The following is a 20,919-nucleotide window of genomic DNA, read 5'->3' as shown; positions in this document are numbered from 1 at the left end:
GAAAAATCTAATAGAAAACCCTAGTTCAGGGTTTTAGTGGAGACTCTCACTTCACTATATGAAATCCAAGTAACATACTTATCAAAGTTGCAGTATGGTTTGAATCGCTCCACCAAGATTTGCATTTTCTCCACCTCTCCAAAGGAAAGGTACGGGATGATGCGAAGCAGGCCCTGGAGCACACTGGGGTTGGAGCGAACAAAGGTGCTGTTGATCTGGTCCAAGAGCATCACCAGCTGATCCTTGTCACCTGTCAGGAGGAGGTTGCCCTGCAACAGAAAAGAGGGTGGACATGCCATTAATGCAGTCAGGACTGTGGCTGCAGGCAACATCTGAGCCCTAAAAGTCAGCATTTCCATCAGAGTCATCAAGAGTACCCCTAGAAGAACTGTGTCTCGGCACTTCTTGGGGAATAACAAACAGTTTCACTTGAGAAATTTGTTTCTAAATTTCTGAGACAGTCCTGTTAATAGTCTCAGGTGGTCAGAATATACCAATACAATTTTCCCTTCCTATAAGAGAATGCAGGCTGCTGGACATTCACTTGGTCATAGCTCTAGCCAAATCATTAGCACCAGTAAGAATGGAGGAAATTACAGGTATAATAGGTGGAGAGAAATTCTGGGAGTTGGAGACCTGGGTTCTAGGCCTGATTCTACCAGTAACCAACTATGTACCACAGTTGAGGAAATGCCAAGTCCAGGGAAATGAAGTGGGCTGTTCAATTCCTCAATAATGAAATGAAAGGTTGGACTAAAGCCCCTGCCTATCAACTGGGATATGCCACGATTCCATTAATGAGCAGCTTTCGAGTGAAAGACTATCCTTAGCAATTGTGCTTGCTCTGAATCCAAAGATTTCAGATTTTAATACAATTATGTCATCATTAGTTGAGTCCTGACATTCCAAAGCTTCCAAAGCAGGATCCGTCATTCTCAAGTGGGCTAAGCCAGACACTAACAGGCCTGTTGTGGGCAATGAGACAGCGCAGGCTCTCAGTGCCTGCAGATGGAGGGGCTGGGCTTCACTCACCTTGTCCTCACTCAGGGGCTCAGCATTGGACTCATCTAGAATGATCTCCATGATGCTAAGCACCTGCTCAGCCACAGCTGCGCCCCCACTGTCCTTGCTTTCTTGTTCAGCTACAAGGGCCTGTAGGAGAAGGAGACCCAGTCACTCTCAGAATAAGACCACAGCCACTTACCACTGATAACTGCTCTCAAGGACGCCCTCATGGCCTTATTCCCCAGAAACCATGTGTGTATGACCATGTGTATGAATGTGCGTGTATATGCATCTTCTGAGAGGGAGACACGCATGTGAGCTTTTGATGGCAGGGAAAACATGAAGTTCCAGATCTCTTTCTTTGTCGCCCCAAGGAGAGGGGCACTTCTTTCCCATTGGTGTGTAGTCTAGACTGCTTAAGGGACTGCCTTCCTCTTATCTCTGATCTGAACTCAGGAAAGGAGTGAGGAAGCTCTTGGGTGCCATGGCAGCAGCATGGGGGCAGGGGGTGAGCCAGCCAGAGGAGAAGGGCAGCTGAATGACCCAAGCCTCTGCACCAGTCAGTCAGAGAGATGAAGGGCTTGAAGAGGCCGTGAGTCCATTTCATCTGAGCCCAGAACTGAGATGTCTTTCGCACCCAGACTTCCAAGGGCCACACTTCTTCACCTGCAGCCCATGCTCCTTACCAGGTTTAGGGTCCCCAGCATGACGTTCAAGGTGTTCATTTCCAGTTTGACCAGTTGCTGCCGGTTGACTTTCACCTTCACACAGTAACTGAACAATTTCAGTAGCACCTGACAAGAAAAGCCAGTCAAAACCCATGAGGCCACATGAGAGTGTAGGACGTGGGCGCCAGTAGGAAAGGGATGTCTAAGCAGGGTCTACACCATCAGCAAGGGCTCCTCCTGAAACGAAGAGGACAGGAGGGAGAAGTGGCCCCTCAGGGGACACAGTGAGATGGCTGCGCTCTCACATTAGGCTGCTATTCTAAATAGCAGTTGTCTCCAGAGGTAGCTCCATTGGCTGGATATGTCTCTACCATCTCTAATACAACGGCAGTGACACCAGTTCCTGATGGAAGAAGTGATGTTCTGTTTGTTGTCTTGGGGGAAATCCCAGCAACAATCCAGACCCTAAACTAATAGTAAAGAGAATGATCCCAAAGCTCGTGGCCTGTGAGAGCTCAGAACCACACAGGTCATTTAAAACAAAGGCAAATAATAACAATACTACATATTCTCATAAACCCTGGGGGAGTGGGGGGGGGGGTAGTGAAAATAACAGTATAATATTTGTGGTGCCTCTCTGGAATGCTCTAATCCTTGCTAAGGAGATTAGTTGGATGAATACCCAAATAAAACCCTATAATGCAAGAAATGAGTTACATTATAAAATCCATTTTAAAAACAACAACTATGATAATGGTTAACACAAGTGCAGTTATTTGGGGAAAGTCAGTCAGATGCTGGCTCTATAAAGAGGTATCAGAGAAGGGAAGTGGGCCAGCAGGACGGGAAGAGGTATGCCTAAGAATGTAGTGCTAACTGCCAGGTCCTTTACTGGCTCGCACTGCTCCGTGGCACCACGCTGCCCTCTAGGGTAAAATGACACAGTGGCCACAGCTTCTTTCCACAGGGGCCTCTCCCAGTGCAGAAAGGCTGGCCCCCACACCTTGCTGCTCCCAACTCACTGTTAGAAGGTGGCGTCCCTGCTTGAAATCTCTGATCCCTGCGAGTCTGTTAAGCATGCATTCCAGGCCCCCACACTGGGCCATCACACCAGCCATTTTATACACTTCTTCTTCGTCTTCTTCTTCATCTAGGGGAGAAGAGAAGCCAAGCAACAATGGAGGGTAAGGTGATGATGGGAATAAAATAGGCCAGGATAAGACAGCCCTCTTCCTGGCTGATGGCTGACAACGCTTTTCCGTATCTCCAATAAAGACACAGCCAATAAAAGGGGTCAATGATGGATGATACTAAACTATCCCACTCTCAGTAGGAGCTTTTTCAAAGTTTCAAGTCAATTAAAATTGCTTACTCAAATGTCAAAGTATAAGCACCAATACCATCAATGGAGTGGGGGGAAGAGAGGGTTAAAAATAAATTTGAACTCCAGTTTACTGTTAATTGCATTTTCCTCTAGAAGTTTGCTGGTGTTTTTTTTTGTTTGTTTGTTTGTTTAACCCTCAGTGGTATCTGCATCATGCCACAGACACCTCTATTTTTCCTCAATTGAAGAAACACTCTCCCCACAGTTCTGATGTAGAGGTACAAGAGAGAAGCTCCTGAGAATGCCCCTAAGTCCCAGGGCGTGAGCCGCTCATGAGTCCCGAGACTCAGATCCCATGTGCAGCACCATCTGTGATCTACCTGTGGTAGAGTCCAGGGACTCAATGAACTCCTCCGTGGCATCGCCCAGCAGCCCCCGCATACGATAAACAATCCTCATGGGCTCTCCCTGAGCAGAGAAAGTGGAGAAAGGTACTTAGAAACAGGCCCAGACAAATGCAAAGGACTCCATACTTGGTCCTGCTTAAAGCCCCAGCAATGTGGAGAGCCTCTATTTTTCTACAAGGTCTCAACCACAGCATCTAGAATCCAAATGCACAGCAATTCACTTAGGGGAAAGAACGCTAATTTTATTTTGTGTCTACTAGAAGCTAGGCATTGTATGAAACATTTTAAAGACACTATCCCCTTCCATTTCATTAGAACACTATGTAATAATTTAACAAATATTTATTGAATGTTTTACTCTGTTCCAGGTCCTATGCTAATTAAGTACTTTATATGATCCTTTTACACAGGGTTACACAGCTCGTTCAAGGTTACCAAGCTATAAGCGGAGGTCTAATTCCAAGCCTGGACCTTCCTCAGGAGTAGAAACTCTCTCCTATCAATAGGGACTACTACCCAGGACAAGAAAGGCCATTTAAATCAAAGAGCGTTGACTCAAGCCTCGGGAATCAAAACAGGAAAAGAGAGTACATCAATCTTTGCCTGTAGAGATTCGGACGTCTTCATATAACCATACCAGGAGGGGGTTCATCCACAATTCTTTAAGCTAAACCCACAATCTGACTGGAATAAGAATCAAGTCTTTTATAAATGACAAAATTACAGCAACTTCACTAAATTGGAGGATCAGGAAAGTTCACTATATTTCTGGCACTGAGCACATATATTAATATTATTCTCATCTTGCAGACTAGAAATTGGAGCTCAAAGTGACCCTCGATGAAATCCATTGGGGGATTTGGTAGCACACTGATTCAAGCAGCCTGCCTCCAAGTCTGTGCTTAGCTTCAGGACAGGAAACCCTGGAGGAAGACAACCTGCCAGAAAGGCCAGTTGCAGAAGTGTTTCTGGCTACAGAAGCCCAGTGAGAATTCCTCAGAGAGAGTACCACCACAGACACTGAACACAGAGCAGGTTCTAGTCAGTAGCTAAAGAGGTAGGCTGCTTCTCAGGGAAAAGGAGGGCAAGATAGAGAAGGGAAGCTGAAGTCCCAGAACAAAGGCTATCACAAACTCTGGACTTTGCCAGAAAACTACTTCTAACTGGATTAAGCACATCAATGAGAGGGGCAAATGATTCTCAACTTCTATCTTGCTTCACCATTCAAGGGAAATACCCTTGTGTAGTCTGTGGGTTCACTACCACCATTTACAACAGTGCCCACAGAAGCTTGGTCTTAATTTTTTATGTGCATCAGGGATTAAATCTGTATTGTTCTGTTTTGATGCTAAAATGTGTGTGACAAGATGTATTGGCTGGGACAGTTCTCTGCCTGTCCCTCGGCCAACAGTGCAACACCGACCCAACTGGCAGTAGACCAACAGTCAACAGTGACCAGGATTCCCAGCCCAGTGGGAGAAAAGAAAGGAGAGAGGCGGAAATATGTAACAAATTAAAGACCAAAATGTACAAATAGTATACTGCCAATTTAGTTTCTCAAACTCTACAGAAGTATTTGGGACCAAGTCTAGAAAAGTTTGCTGTGCATCCCAGCTACACTAGTTTGCTGTAATTAAGTTACTTATCTGATTCATGTACTAAAGACCTCTCCTCCCAATAGAAACAAGAGAAGGGAAGAAATGGCAGTGGGAGAGAGAAATGGAGGCGAAGAAAAAGAAACAGGAAGAGAGGAAAGGAAGGAATGGAGACTAAAAAAGGAGGGAAAGGTGACGGGGACCATCTAATACATCCATAAGTGGACAAATAGCATCACGAGTGATGACCAAAAGGCCCAGAGCGCTGGACTTCCTTCATTTCCCTTTTCTCCTCCTCAAGAACAACTGCCTGTTTGAGCCTCCATTCCCCAATTAGTAAAACAGAAATGATGCTCCTTGACACAGCTACTGGAAAAATGTTCTACTAAGTGAGCAGGCCCATAAAAGCTGAGAACTAATCTCAGTTGAGAGGTGTCCATATTGAAGGGAACAAGATAGCAAGCATTCCCAGCACAGAGCCTCCTTCAACACCCCTTGGTTTTCAGTCCTTGGGGTTTGACAACTTGCACAGCCCAGCAAAATACTTTTGCTTTCCTGAAGATTCATGAAGGTCATTAAATATCCTTCCATTAGTCAGATGCCTCCAAAGGAAAACAAGATGATTGGTTTTTCTCCACACAACCCCAAACAGGAAAAGTAAAGCCTTAGAGAGCTGCTACAAGCCAGGTAAGTGATGATGAACAATGGCTCCTGCTGGTACAAGTCTGCATAAGTCAGAAAAGTTACACCACACCTCCAAACAAGAAAGCAGGCACATACCTCATTCGTGGTACACCAGACTTTCTTGTAAACTTCAGCCACAGGAAGGTCCAAACTAATGATTTTATTGTTCACTAGAAGCTGAACAGAAAAGCAGGTGAAACTGTTATTCCAAATAATTGTAAGACAAGTAAAATCTAAGAGCAAAGGGCACCTTATGGCAATGGCTCATAATTCATAACTTTTATATGTCATGGACCTATCAACTCTCCCACTTTTAAAAAATCCACATGTATGCAAAACACGCAGAATTTTGTGCAAATTTCAGGGGCTGCAAACATCCCTAACCCACACATGGGCTCCAGCTTAGACACACCCACTGGGGACCTTCTCCTGCAAGCTCAGCACCAGAAAAGGCTTTTCACTATGTGAAAATGTCAGACCCTCAAGGGTCTGCCAGAAAGTAACTGACACAGGGATATTAACCTGCACAGGGGGTAAAACGCCAATATTTAGGGGTTCAGTAACTCAGACTCACTGAGAAGTCTCTGCCAGAGGCAACAATAATAATAAATACCCACCACCACTACAACCAACAGTCACTAACAATATGCTTACTTCTTGCCAGGCACTGGGCAGAGCCCTTTACAGGTTATTAACATTAGCATTAGGTGAGGCAGAAAGGTGGGAATCATTAACCCCAACTTATAGAGCGGGGAAACTGAAGGCCACCTGCCCCAAGTTAATCAGCTACTAGGAAGAAGTACCTGGATTTGGTTAGACTAGAAGGAAGCCCCTAATCTTAAACGTGGGCAGCACTGTCTTATGGTCATTACCTCCATGCCACTGTCATCTTCCAGGAGAGCCACTAAGTCACAGTCCTGGCAAATCTTGTTCTTTATATCCCTCATCAGCGGCCCGATGCCTGGCTCATTGCTGCTATACGGGTTCCCAGGCATCCTGCCCTGTAAGAAGTCTTCTTGTTGGGGATCCTTCTCCAGGGTCACAAAGAACTCAGTGACTTCATTCTCCTCCTGGAGGACAGAGAGAAGGGTGGGTGCATCAGAAGGGATGGCAGAGGTGGAGATTTATACCATGCTACCTTGTTCTATGGATGCTCGAAGAAAACACACCAAACTCAGCAAGTCCCCTAAACATTTAAAGATATAAAGGACAGGAAACTCAGAGGTACTTCCAAAAATCTAAACTAACTGAAGTAGTCTAAAATATCAAGCATCTCCCCTGAAACCCCAGGGTGAATTAGGAGATAAAGCCTAACAAAACCAGCAGACAAGGAGTGACATATGAGAGATGTATTAATGAAATGGGGGAAGAGGTGCGAGGAGGGACTTTCTTTCCTCCTCCCGCCGGTCTCATGTGATGCTAATCAATTTGGGGCCAGAGGACTTTGTCACTGATGACCCTGAAGTCAAGAAAGGGGCTTCTCTATGGGACATGACACTCAGGTACACACCCCCAATGAGCTCTCATTGCTAGCTCTCATTTCATGATACTAGTGTTCATCCTTCCTCAATAGCAGGCAGGGTTCTCATGTATAATACTGTGCTTCTACACAACTCAGGCTAGGAAAAAAACACACGCTGCACGTGTGCACAAAATACAGGGCAGCTAAAGAAGGAAGAGAGTAAAAACATCTTTATATTCTAGCTCAATACTGCTTCTTCCACAGCATGTTGGATTGATATGCTATGGGATTTTGGTAATGGAGGTTAGACCTAGTTTTTAAAAGAACCTGATTCTTTACTTGAATCTAAGACACAAGACCAAGGAAGGTCATTAAATGTCCCATCATTAGCAAGAGGAAAATTATGAGGTTGCTTCTCTTTTATGGTGGTGGATCTTCTTTCACTAATGACTAAGTGGCCCACAGCTGGTACAATTCCCCATAACTTTAATGAATCACCAAGAGGCTTCATGGCAAAGTGGCCCGTGCTGACACTCGAGAGCCATGGGAAGCACCGCACTGCTTACAGGATAAATGATGCTGCAGAGCCTCTCGAAGATGAACACCGGGGTCCGGTAGTCATCCAGATTGTAGCGCTTGGCTGTCTCAATGCACACAGCCATGAAGGCCTTGGTTTCTGATTCTGTACCTGCCAGAAATCAAAGTGGCCAAGTTAGGAAAGAGCCTCTCCCATGGAAGCTGAAATGAGACTTCTAATTGAAGTACCATCACTGACAAATTATTTCTGCCTGTAAGTCTTTAAATGCCCTACATGGCAATATCAATAGTTCAAATTGGAAATTTGATGCTGATTGATTTTATCCTCAGACCACATTCAGTTTGAAACCCATAACACCCAAGTCCACACACTTCATCGTGGTTGGCTGTGTACATGTCTTGCTCTCTCTCAGGATATAACCTCCTCAAGGAGAGGGACTGTGCCTTATTTAACTAGCATCTCCTTGCCCAAAACAGGCACTCAGAAAATGTCAAATAGTCCTGTGTTCCAGTCAAATCAAAAGGAAGTTATAGTTTTTAGCTTCATTCTAAAAGATTAGGTAGAATGTCCTCTATAAGCAAAAAAAGACAACTTAAAGTAACATGAAGGTGAGAAAATATGGTCTTTAAAAAATAAGGTCTTGTGAGCACTTTGAGCTCACAAGTTGAAGACTAGCCTAGGCAATGTGGCAAAATGCCATCTCTACAAAAAATACAAAAATTAACTGGGCGTGGTGCCACATGCCTATAATCCCAGCTACTTAGGAGGCTGAGGTGGGAGGATGGTTTGAGCCCAGAAGGCAGAGGTTACAGTGAGCCATGATCACACCACTGTACCCCAGCCTGGGCGACAGAGTGAGACTTCGGCAGAGAAAAAAAAAAAAAAAAAAAAGTCCTACTGTTATATTCCTGGGTGGGTCTGAATTAAAAAAAAAAAAAAAAGGTAAAGGTCCCTGACAAAGTCACAAACCAGTTCAGTATGGCACGATGAAAATGGCGTCAGAAAGAGTTCCATTTCGGGCAATAAGGCAAACGAGGTTCCCTGACCTAGTCCTCACTCTCCACCACTCAAAAACAATCTACAGTGTTGAATAAAAATGTATCAGTGAACTGCCACACTAACACAGAACAGCCAAAAGCCAAAAACTAAGAGAAATCGGGAAGCCAGGGAGATAAGCAAAACACGAGTCAGTTTTTGCATTGAGCTTCGGTTTCCATTCCCTGCCCAGATTTGAGAGGTGGATAAAGCCCGGAATCCACTGAGGCAAAGAGTCTAACAGAAAACCCCAACCCCATGCCCCACAAATACAAATATGGTACCCCAAAAAGCTACACCCTTGGTGCAGAGATCAGCTATACATTTCCCCCAACCAAATAACTGAGGAAATGGACTTTCCTTAAACTTCACCATCAAGTGGCAGGGAAAAATCTCCTCTGAAGACTTGCCATGAGCTGCCCCTCACAGGGGTTTGCGGCTCAAACCTCTCACTACCTAGGAGGTCTGAAAATCCTGAGGCTCAGAACTGGGACAGCAGTGCCCTGCACTGCCTCACAGAAGCAGTGCTTTATCTTCTCTGGAGAAACCCATCTTTGGCCCAGTCCTAAAGAATTTCCACAGATAAAGCTAAAAAATATGAGGTCACAGTCAAAACTCATAAAACACAACAAGACTTTAAGGTATCATGAGTAAGAGCCAAAACAACAAACTGCAGAATCAGGCCTGTAAATATCTCAAATTTTCCAATTATCAGACACAAACGTTTAATATGCTTATAGATCATATAAAGGAGGGAAATATGAATTTTTAAAAAGAGACCTCAGACCTGTAATCTCAGCACTTTGGGAGGCCAAGGCGAGTGGATCATCTGATATTGGGAGTTTGAGACCAGCCTGACCAACATAGAGAAACCCCATCTGTATTAAAAATACAAAATTAGCTGGGCATGGTGGCGCATGCCTGTAATCCCAGCTACTCAGGGAGGCTGAGGCAGGAGAATCGCTTGAATCCGGGAGGCAGAGGTTGCAGTGAGCCACTCCAGCCTGGGCAACAAGAGCAAAACTTGATCTCAAAAAATAAATAAATAAATAAAAAAGAGACCATAAAATCTAGAACTACAAGAATTCAACAGGTTGATTAAACATTCACACCTAGTGAAGAAAAACTGAATTGAACAAACTGTCAAAAATGCAGCATAAACACACGATGAGATGAACATTATGAAAGAAAGGAGAGATATGGATGACAAGAGTGAAAATGGAGTTTCACAAGGAAAAGAAAGAGAACACAGCAGAGGGGATTAAAGAGACAATGGCTGAGAATTTTCCAGACTGATAAAAAACACCAATCAGAGAGCCTTTGACCCTGTACCACTCTATAAGCTCAACACGAAAAATCCAAAGTGAGCCCAGCTCTAGAATTTAAAACTCCAAGAGCCAACACTTTGTCAAGAAATGAGCCTCTCCTTGAATGCAGGGAAATGCTTGCCAGTCCTCCTCTGGCTCTGTAGAACTGGAGGAAATTGGTCGAATGCACCTCACCAGCCCCAGAAGGGACAGTGTCTCAGGCTCCAGGCCGCTGGGCAGTGCTACCTGTGGTCATGTCCTCCAGCATCTCCAGCAGCATGTCCTGCGTCTCATCGATCAGCTTGGTCCTCTGAACCACCAGCTTCCGCAAGCACAGGTATCCATTCAGCACAGTACCCACCAAGCGACTTTTAAAGTGTCTTTTGATAGATTCCACCTCAACAAAGGAGGAGAGAAGGCCTGTAGAGACAGGAAAATGTTGCTGTGAGAGCTCTGGATGAGAACATAAGGAAGGTCTATGTCTCAAAAGATTATGAGCAACTCAAAAAGCAGGGAAAATCTGCCTTTGTGCACGGCGCAGAGCAGGTGTTCAACGAGCAGAAATAGTCAATAGCAAACACGGTATCAAAATCATAAACGTATCAACACAGAAAAAAAATACAGAGCTTAAATCTGCACTAAGGTCAGTACAAGACAGAAGAGAGTCAACCCCAGTACCCAAGGAACTAAGGGTGTCCCTAAAACACTCAGGATGCCCTGAAGGAAGGTCCAGAGGCTCTCTTTACCTGTGAGACTTTTAAGGGCATAGCCCTGCTGCAGATCGGTACTCAGGGTAGCCTCCTCCAGGGCCAGCAGACGGGCTATTTCCTAAACAGGATGACAAGTGCAGTCAGTGTGACAGCACTGCCAAGGATACCAGTTACCTCCACCACTGTCCCAGGAGCTTGCAGCACTAGACACTCAGGAGTTACAGCTTCTTAATCGAACCCTTGCAGAACTCCTTTCCAGGAGGCCAAGAACAGTTGCAGCGCTGGTAAGGGATTGCTTAAAAACTGTAAACTGTCTAAATGCCCCCAAGAGTTTGCTATAGCTATATAATAAATACAACAAAGTCAAAAAAAATTTCCAAACCCCTTCAACAAATATTTCTTCTCAGCAAAAACAAACCAACAAAACACTACGGTAGAGCTTACATCCAGGTACAATGAAGGGGGAATTAGGGAAGGGGCTCTCTTGGGCAATAGGGTAGGATACCTTGGTGATGAGGTTGCCCACATAGGGTAGGACTCCCCGAGCTGCCAAGTAGACTTTCCAGTGCGCGGAAGTGATGAGCTTCTGGTAGAGAGCCAGGTACTCGGCCGCACACTCCCCAGCTATGCTCAGCTCATCCAGGTAACTGCCACCAGGAGGGACAGGGCACTCTAGTCAAGAACTCTAACATTTCAAACGGCTCCAAGGCTCCCCTTTCTCCTCCCAATCTTTCCTATCTTCTGCTGTCTGTCTCTCCTGCTTCCTAGAGGGAGGAACAGCATCCAAGAAAGCTCCAATTCCCACATGGGAATCTCCCACACCTAGGAAGCACTCAGAGCACACCACAGGGAGTGAATGCCACAGAATCGAAGCATTCATATTTTGGCACCGATTGCTATGAGAGAATTAAATAAGATAATGCATGCCAAGCATTTATGCACTCAATCGCGATAAATATTAGCTGCATAAGATCTCAAATATTAGCTGCTGCTGCTAATACCCTCACCACCACCACCACTACTATCACTAATAGTCAGCTTTTTAACACTTTGTTGTTTCTGGGGTCTTCTACAGGGAATGACGTGTGCCTTTCATTACCCTGATCCATGGATTCCCCCGGGAAAGATGAAAAGGCTTTAGAGGAAGTCTAACCATCCTCCCCATCCCACTCCCAAATGGTACCTGGTAAGTAGGTCCAGGACTTGCTGCTTGCGGCTGGGAATGGTGGCTAGAGCTTCCACAATGGTACAGGCTGCCTGCCGTGCGGCCTGCGTTGCTGGAGTGAAAAGCACCTGCAGGACAGGGGAGAGAAGAGGCCGTAGGCTCAGAGGATGCCCTGCCTCACCAGGCCTCCAGCAGGGCAGTCAACTGCCACCTGTCTAGGAGAGGTCTTCTGGGCAGCTCTCTAGGAAAATATTAGAGGTAAAAATCACCAGCTAACACAAGACTCCACTGTTTTAGGTGCGGAAGGGGGCTGTGAAAGAGCCCTGCTTCTGCCTGGAGACTTCTCCATCAGGAGATGTGAAGAACACACCTACAATAAGTGAAGTAGGAAAAACGGATCTTCCTTAGCAAAGACCATTCTTTTTTGGGGACACTTATATGCTGAATACTTTCATTTAATGTAAACCAAATATTTCTTATTTTATATATCAACAGACAAATGCATTACCTAACATAGAATTACTTTAGCTAGAAAGAAGAGGGAGGGGAAGGACAGCAGAAGATATGAGAAGTGGAAGGAGAAAAGGGACTATGGTCAGGGAGGAAAGCAGAAAGCACAAGGAGCTTGTTGAGATAAGCAGAGGAAATTCTGTTTCGGCCAGCCCACCATGCTAGCCCAACAGCTACAACCAAGAACCTGTACTCACTCCCTATTTGAAAGGAAGCAAGAATAGCAAAGAGAAAGAAGGGATGGCAGCACAGACACATGGTGAGGGGCAGAAACACACCGCTCAGAGTCTGCGGTCAGGGGCGCAGGGGGTGAAGAGTCCAGCAGTGGCCACTCACTTGTCGCAGCCAGTTGTTATGCCCCAGTTTGAGATCCAAGGGGGAGGTCCTCTTCCCCCGACGACTCAGGAACTGTTTCCACCTCCACACGTACTTCTCAGTCAAATAGAGATGGCGGAGCTCTGATTTGCTGGGGGCTTTCCCATTGCCATCTATCCCTGCAAGGCCAAGGGTTGCAGGGGTAGGTAAGTAAACAAGAGTGACAGAAGGCAGGGCTGTCAGAGCACAGGCAGGACTTCCCGGCATCTTGAAGAGAAAGACATACCTCTGATAGGAAGACACTTCTTCCAGGCATCGTAGGATGCCTTGGGGTCTCTCTTGAGCCACAGCTGAGCCTGGGCGTGGATCTCATTGCAGTATGGCTTCACCGTGGTAAGGGCCTCGACGGGGACATCCTGGAGGAGGCAAGTGGAGCAAGGTGAGGGCGCTCAAGGGCACACCTGAGCCATAGCCCCAACAGCATGGCACTGGTGCCCCAGGGGGTGACATGCAAAGGCAAGAAGATCAGGAGGATCAACATGTGTATCTTTTATGCCCAAATATGTGTTCCTGTTAACCATTTTGATCCAATTTAGCAGCAGGATCTCCACACTGAGCTTAAGGTCAATGATTTTTATTGTGCAGCAGAAGCCGTGGCTGGCTTCCTACAGACAATCCTATAGCACATACACTAATTCCTATCCCACGGCTGATTTGCAGTTTCCCAAGCATAAATCTTCCAAGGGTCATGAGCAGCCTCCAGAATGCAAACTGTCACTAACTAGAAGCAGCCTGCAGAGAGAGCGAGCCACAGACAGACACTCCAGGCCAGCGCGTCTCAAGCTGTTTGGCCTCAGAACCCTGTTACACTCTTCGAAATTTATTAAGGACTCCAGAGAGTTTTGCTTTACATGGTTGTATCTATTGACATTTCTCATGTTAAAAATTAAAACTGGCTGGGCACGGTGACTCACGCCTATAATCCCAGCACTTTGGGAGGCCAAGGCAGACAGATGATGATTTAGTCCAGGAGTTCAAGACCAACCTGGCTAATATGGTGAAACTCCATTTCGATACAAAATACAAAAAAATTAGCTGGGTATGGTAGTATACACCTGTAGTCCCAGCTACTCAGGGGGCTGAGGCAGGAGGATTGCTTGCAACCGGGAGGCAGGGGTTGCAGTGAGCTGAGATCGTGCCACTGCACTCCAGCCTGGGTGACAGAGTGGGACCCTGTCTCAAAAATACATACATACATAAATAAAAATAAAAAACTGAGAAATTCTTAAGATATTTGTTAATTCATTTAAAAAGAAGAGTAAATCTATTATTTGTCAACCTAAATTTTATGTTTTCCAAAGCAAAAACAACCTACAGAAAGACGTGGTACTGTTTTACATTTTTGGTAATTGTTTAATGACTGCTTTATAAAACATCTGGATTCTCATATCTGCTTCTATGGTCAAAGTGTCATGACAGGTTGTTTTGGTTGAAGTATACGAAAAACATTTGGCCTCATACAGATATACAGTTGGAAAAGGAAAGAATACTTTAATAGCTTTTTCAACTAGTTATGGATTTTTTTCATTGAGACTATACCAAAACTCAACAAATTCTAGGGTCTGAAAGATTAGCTGTAGTATGGACTCTGAAATCACATCAATAAACTTTTCATAGTTCATTACACTAACCTTCATCTTTTACCTGGCAGGATACTATAACATGCATTGGTCATTTAGAAAACACTGGTTTACACGGTTATGTCAGTTCTTCTTAAAGCTCACTTCATTCATTTTGAGGAAAATATGTGCCAAATACCTAAGCCCGAACAACCACAATTTGCCCATCAGCCATTGTTTTTCAAGCACAAGCGGAGATCCATGGAAAGCAGCTGGTTTGGCTTGCATCTCACACAAGTGCCTTTTCTCAGCACAACTGCTGCACTTGGGGTACAGCAGAGGTGCTTTCTGTGTACTCATTTTGTCACACTGAGCATTAAACAGATTAGTACCCAAGAGTGGAGACTTAATAAAATTAATTTGTACTGCTTCATCAAGGATATTCTTGATGAAGCCGGGTGGCAGTGAAGAACTGCACGGGGCCACCGCCTTGTCAACCTAAGGCACCGGCCATCTCCCCAGCAGCAAAGATTTTGTACAGTTAGCACAAACAGCACAAGAATGACAGGGGCAATAGTGTCTTAGGACAATCATGAAGATAACTTTGTCCTCACAGATCTCTGAAAGTCTTAAGAACACCCCGGAGTCTGTGAGCCAGATTTTAGGAACTGCTGCTCTCACTAAGTTACACGGAGCAACATGTGAACATCCACACCAGGCCTCAGTCCTTACAGTGCAAGTAATTCCGTGAAAAATCTCCCTTTGCCTCACACTGTGGAAACAATGACGGTCATGTAGGGATGGGTGCCCTCTTCTCAACCAAGGACCGATTTTACCTTGGAATCTGGGGGAAAATAATCCCTCCATCAAAGGGAAGGAAGTAGAGTGCCCAGTGCTGCCTTTTCTGAAGGCAGCTTCAATGTCCACCCTCCCCACAGCATAATCCTAGTGCTTCGCACTCAGAAAGCAATCTTCCCGCCATGAGGACTCTGTTGCCCATAAGGGATGGCCCATCAGACAGAAAGGAGTCAGAAGGACCCAAGGCCCAATCCAGGGCAAGTTGGTGGCAGAGCCTTAGGCATGGCCCAAAGAAAGAACTATGGCCTGCCAATTCAAAAGTTGATACAAGCAAGTCAATCTCTGGCTCAGCTACAGTTATTTTAGGATAAAAACTTGGTTTCGTTTATTCACTTAACAATAATTTACTAAGCAGCTATTACAGATGTTATACCATCCTATATACTAGATATAAATAGTATTACTAAGATGGTCCAGTCCCTGGATTCAAGGAGCTTACAGCTAGCCTAGTAGAGAACTGACCCTCTAAGGAGCAGCTAACAAAGTGAAGGAAAACATTCTAGGCAAACAAAGCAGGAGACAGCCACAGCTAATGTTTGTTAAGGATTAACTTAGGCAGACACTGTTTTGATCACTTAGTCTGCATTATGTCATTTATTTTTCACAACACTTCAAGATGGAGACTATATTCCCATTTTATAGATGGGGAAACTAAGGAACGACTTGCCCAAGGTCACAATGCTAATAAATGGAAGCGCTGGGATTTGAACTCAGAAAGTCTGCTTCAGAGCCTGGGATTTCTATCACTGCACAGCACTGCATGTGCAAAGGCACAGGGGTAGGAAGGACACAATGCTTTCTGGGGGCTGCAAGTTATCTAACATGACTGGAAAGAGCTCAGCCTTCACAGCTAGCCACTTTGCTCTCTGCTTTGCAGTTGCATGTTTATTTTACTTCAACCATCCTTCTCAAAAATCCCAACCCATGTCTGCTGAACTCAGGCAAAGGCTGCACGGGAGCCACTCAGGTGAGGTGGGCTCAAGGCAAAGCAGAGACCATGAGGAGGCAGGGCACACTGGAGGGAATGAGGAGGGCGGCCGCCCTGCCCTTCCTTGTTAGACCCCTGCTTGGCCCAGTACCTTGTTCTTCTTGCTAGTGGGAGCAGGTGGTTTTATCAGCTTCTGCAAGATCCTCAGGCACATGAGGGTAATGTTCTCAACCACCACGGGAGTCTTAATGTTCACAGCCATGAGGAAAAGGCTGAGAGCTAGGGATGGTCAGGAAAGGCAGAGTCACAATCAGGAACACTACACACCTGCTCTGCAGAGGCCGCCCAAGCATGTTTCCCTCCTCCCCTCCCATTCCAGCCAGGACTGCACCTTGGAGCCTCCTTTCCTTTCTCTGAAAAGCCCCTAACTCACCACAGCGTAACCGGAGCTCCCAGCAGCTGTCCTCCTTGGAGATAGAATCGGTCAGCAGCAGCATTTCATACTGCAGGCTGCTTGCCTAGAAGGCAATGGGAAGAGACATGAGTCAAGAGGGTCAGCTACGGTCCAGCGACTCTTAACCATTAATACAATTTCTGGTCCTAGGTGGCTCCAAAAGAGACAAAGGACAGACGGAGACCCTTGTGCTCCAGGCTCTTCCCTGGGAAAACCATTCTGGGATAATGTTCTTCTCCTTCCCTCCTCAGTCACCGCAGGACCTGGGAGGGGGACACTGAGGAACACAAGGCGTGTGAGGGGGAGTCCGCGAGGACAGCTGGGCCTGATAGGCCGGCTCACCAGATCGGGGTTGGCCCAGTGGCCCTTCAGGGCTGTGGAGACCTTGCCAATAATCAGGTCATTCATCTGCTGAGTGGCTTCTGGGTTGTCTCTGTGGAAGCAAAGAGAAATGGAGTCCTGTAATTCACAATCAGCTGTGACGCTCCTTTCCACCTGAAGGGGCCCACAGAAAATGAAATCAATGTCTAAGGCTACCTGGCCCCAAATTTTCTACTTCCTTCCCAGGGGCGAGACTACAGCTTTAGCTTCACAAAACCGTGGTTGGTAATAACGGGCCCATCACAGCTGCCTTACCTATGAATAGATGCTAACTGAGGGAAGAGCAGCACCACCTTATGGGACCCATGTCCCAGGCGACAGAGCCCTGTTGTCTGGTGTGACACATCTCCAAAACCTAGATGTCAACTCTTAGTCTTGGTCACAGCTCTTTCCCCGACCTCTCTATCTGCCTGCGTGTCATTTTCCAGGAGGCCCTCACATCCTAGTTTATGTCTCTTTGTAGCAATGTTCTCATTATTAATAACAAAAAACAAACCTATCACCTCACTCTTGCTTCCCAACATACTGAATAAGCCCCAAAGTCCTTACACAGGCCCACAAGACCCTACGGGATCTGGCCCTCACACCCTCCGACCTGAGCCTCCTCCCGAGTCTTCCCTACTGCATCCCTGTCTCCAGCTACACGGGTTCCTTGTGACGCCCTAGCATTCCTGGCACGCGCCTGCTCTCAGCTCCCCACTTGCTACTTCCTAGGCATGCAGCCTACTGCTGAGACTTTGCCATGGCTGGCTGCCCGCCTTCCTTCACACAGGTCTTTGCTCAAGTATCACACCCTCGGGAAAGTCCTCCTTGACTACCTTATCCAAAATAGCATGCCTTCCTGTATTCGGGGTCACCATCCCTGCTTTATTTTTCTTCACAATCTTATTTCCTGACATTATATTGTGTAATTATTTGTTTATTGCAGTTCTCCCCACCTAGAATACAAGCCACACAAGGATGGAACTTTATTCCATTTACCACTGTATCCCCAGAGTCTAGAACAGTGCCTGGCATTCAGCAGCTGCTCAATAAATAATTGTTAAGTTAGGGAATAAATAATATAGCAAATACCATTTATCAAGCACCTATCATGTTCCCGAATTTATGCCACACAAAGTAATCCACATAGCTCTGGCTGTAGGATCTGGGACATACTAAGCACTGGACATGCATGAGTTATTTACTGAACTACTTCATCTATCCTCAACCACATGCTTTTAAGGTGTTTATTATTGTCAGGTTTTTGTTTTTGAGACAGAGTCTCACTGTCACCCAGGCTGGAGTGCAGTGGTGTGATGTCGGCTCACCGCAACCTCCGCCTCCTGGGTTCTAGCAAGTCTCCTGCCTCAGCCTCCCAAGTAGCTGGGGGTACAGACGTGAGCCACCACGCCCAAGAAATTTTTTTTTTTTTTTGAGACAAAGTCTCACCCTGTTGCCTAGGCTGGAGTGCAATGGCGCAATCTTGGCTCACCGCAACCTCCGCCTCCTGGATTCAAGCGATTCTCCTGCCTTAGCCTCCTGAGTAGCTGGGATTACAGGCGTGTGCCACCACACCCAGCTAATTTTTTGTATATTTAGTAGAGACAGGGTTTTACCATGCTGGCCAGGCTGGTCTCAAACTCCTGACCTGCCTGCCTTGGCCTCCCAAAGTGCTGGGATTACAGGCGTGAGCCATCACATTTGGCCCTATTTTTGTATTTTTCTTTCTTTCTTTCTTTCTTTTTGAGATGGAGTTTCGCTTGTTGCCCAGGCTGGAGTGCAATGGCGCGATCTTGGCTCACCGCAACCTCCGCCTCCCAGGTTCAAGCGATCCTCCTGTCTTAGCCTCCTGAGTAGCTGGGATTATAAGCATGCACCACCACACCCAGCTAATTTTGTATTTTTTAGTAGAGACGGGGTTTCTCCATGTTGGTCGGGCTGGTCTTAAACTCCTGACCTCAGCTGATCCGCCTGCCTCGGCCTCCCAAAGTGCTGGGATTATAGGCGTGAGCCACAGCACCTGGCCCTATTTTTGTATTTTTAATGGAGACAGGGTTTTACCATGTTGGTCAGGTTGGTCTTGAACTCCTGATCTCAAGTGATCCACCAGCCTCCGCCTGCCAAAGTGCTGGGATTATAGGCAAGAGCCACTGCGCCCAGCCTACTGTCAGTATTTTTCAGATGAGGAAAACACAGGCTCAGAGAAATTAAGGAAACTGTCCAAGGCATATAGTACAAGTTATCAGATACTGAAATTGAGTCTTTCCAGTCCAGAGTCCAAGCTCTTAATCCCCAGGCCCCACTGCTCTGGCTCCACTATCTTCTTTCATGTGAGTCTTTCTTGAGTTCAAGTGTCTCCCTTCCCTTCCCTCACAAGGACTCAGGGATAGTTTCCTCAAAACACTGTACTGGAACCAAAAAAACACTTCACTTACCTACACCCTGTGTCTCTTTCCATCTTTCCTGTTATAAGCTATCTAACCTGCTGGGTGGTCAGAAGCACTATTCTGTGCACCCTGTAACGCTCCTGGCATGGCTGCTGCCACCATCCCGAGTGTCAGTAGGAATTACTAGGCCCATAACCATGGTGTAGGTGCTAACCGAGTTAGGAGGCACATGAGCTGGCGGACCTCCTCCCGCATGGCCGCAGCCCCTCGGCGAAGATTATAATCAAAGAGCTCCCGGATAAGGCCCTGGGAGACAAGGATGTGCCTCAAGGCTGGGTTGGTGGCCAGGGCCCGAAGTAGTGTGATACAATGTTCTGTGACAGCCGAGGCGCAGCCGTAGCACTTGGTGGAGGATGTGTGGCCACAGCCCAGGACGGATAAGGCACGGTACTGGCTGGCAGTGAATGTGGGCTGCACAGAGGTCCGGGATGATTTAGTGGCTGCTTCCCTCTGCTGTAGGTCGTATTCCAACAACTCTTTACGTGAAGCAAAGACTTTCTAAGAACAAAAAGGCAACAGTAATGGGAATTAGCAATTAAAATAAGAAGAGGATGTTAATTGGAAAGTTAGTTTTGCTTTAGAAAAAACTTTACATGCATTATATAATTTAATCTTCTCAATAACCCAACCAGTTAGATGCTTTATCTCTATTTTACAGAGAAGGAAACTGAAGCATGGAGGAACTCGCTTGACCAAGATAAGTGGCAGGGTCCGAACTCAGACTCAGATGGTAGGCTCATGCTCTCAACTCCCATGTAACAAAGACAAAGGTCAGAAGCTAATACACGTGTAGCAAAGATGGCACTCCAGCAATCTGGGGTTGAGGGGGAAGGTAAACTGGATGCTCTCCTTATCTGAGGTACCTCTGTCTATGGCTAGCCTCCCATCTCATGGAGATTAGGTCTGTGACACTGCAACTGACACATGGCCCACCCTGGTTGATTGCAGTTGGTGTGCCCCTACAGCCTGCAAACATGGCATATCAGAAAAAGAGGGAACAGAATCTTGGCACCAAATTTTTTAAGACCAGTAACCCCTCTACTAAGAGACAGGTTGTTAATGGCTAAAAAAAAAAAACAAACAAAAAACCCCAAAAGTATCTATGCTACCTTCCCATCACCAGTATGCTCAGTTATCTAGCACGAATTCAGCACTCTGACCAACGCCATAAATCACGGTGGGGGAGATGCCGTTTGGTGCAGCTGCCTGCCTGCCTTTTCAGCTGGATTGGGCAGGGACAACACCAAGACTGCTTTGAAAACAACGCCAAACAACACTTGGACAAAATACACCCAAAAGCTGCTCCCCGCTCTCTACCTGGATGATTTTGGAGAGTTCATCAAAAGAGTTCTTGCAGTCTCCACAATACTCCTGAGCCAACTGCAGTATGTACCGATTCACACTGGCGGAAGTGGAGCTGATGCCCCCTGCTGTTCCTGAGTCATCCTGCAACCCCAAGAGGTAAGCTGTGAGGCTTCTCACCTAAGGTGATCTCACCTAGGAGGCAGTCTTCTGATCATGACCC

The 20,919-nt window shown here is 46.2% G+C and overlaps 1 protein-coding gene across 7 annotated transcripts in view; it reads right to left on the bottom strand.

The window, feature by feature from the left end:
* Positions 1 to 20,919, bottom strand: part of LOC105483121 (ubiquitin protein ligase E3 component n-recognin 4) — a 140,140-nt gene that overhangs the window by 21,304 nt on the left and 97,917 nt on the right. For all 7 annotated transcript variants that reach the window (XM_011743792.3, XM_071099420.1, XM_071099424.1 and 4 more), the window contains 19 exons: positions 20,712 to 20,840; positions 19,549 to 19,892; positions 16,927 to 17,017; positions 16,564 to 16,648; positions 16,282 to 16,409; positions 13,012 to 13,141; positions 12,747 to 12,904; positions 11,919 to 12,028; positions 11,241 to 11,382; positions 10,772 to 10,853; positions 10,272 to 10,445; positions 7,712 to 7,833; positions 6,556 to 6,753; positions 5,780 to 5,860; positions 3,378 to 3,465; positions 2,696 to 2,823; positions 1,692 to 1,799; positions 1,033 to 1,152; positions 79 to 269 (listed from right to left, as the gene is read on the bottom strand). In XM_011743792.3, coding sequence (XP_011742094.2) covers positions 79 to 269; positions 1,033 to 1,152; positions 1,692 to 1,799; positions 2,696 to 2,823; positions 3,378 to 3,465; positions 5,780 to 5,860; positions 6,556 to 6,753; positions 7,712 to 7,833; positions 10,272 to 10,445; positions 10,772 to 10,853; positions 11,241 to 11,382; positions 11,919 to 12,028; positions 12,747 to 12,904; positions 13,012 to 13,141; positions 16,282 to 16,409; positions 16,564 to 16,648; positions 16,927 to 17,017; positions 19,549 to 19,892; positions 20,712 to 20,840 — 2,609 coding nt within the window. The remainder of the gene's footprint in view (positions 1 to 78; positions 270 to 1,032; positions 1,153 to 1,691; positions 1,800 to 2,695; positions 2,824 to 3,377; positions 3,466 to 5,779; positions 5,861 to 6,555; positions 6,754 to 7,711; positions 7,834 to 10,271; positions 10,446 to 10,771; positions 10,854 to 11,240; positions 11,383 to 11,918; positions 12,029 to 12,746; positions 12,905 to 13,011; positions 13,142 to 16,281; positions 16,410 to 16,563; positions 16,649 to 16,926; positions 17,018 to 19,548; positions 19,893 to 20,711; positions 20,841 to 20,919) is intronic.

Source organism: Macaca nemestrina, chromosome 1 (genome assembly GCF_043159975.1).
Source record: "Macaca nemestrina isolate mMacNem1 chromosome 1, mMacNem.hap1, whole genome shotgun sequence".
Taxonomy (NCBI): Eukaryota; Metazoa; Chordata; class Mammalia; order Primates; family Cercopithecidae; genus Macaca; species Macaca nemestrina.
The sequence above is the reverse complement of the archived record's forward strand: the minus strand, read 5'-3'. Positions and strand labels throughout refer to the sequence as shown.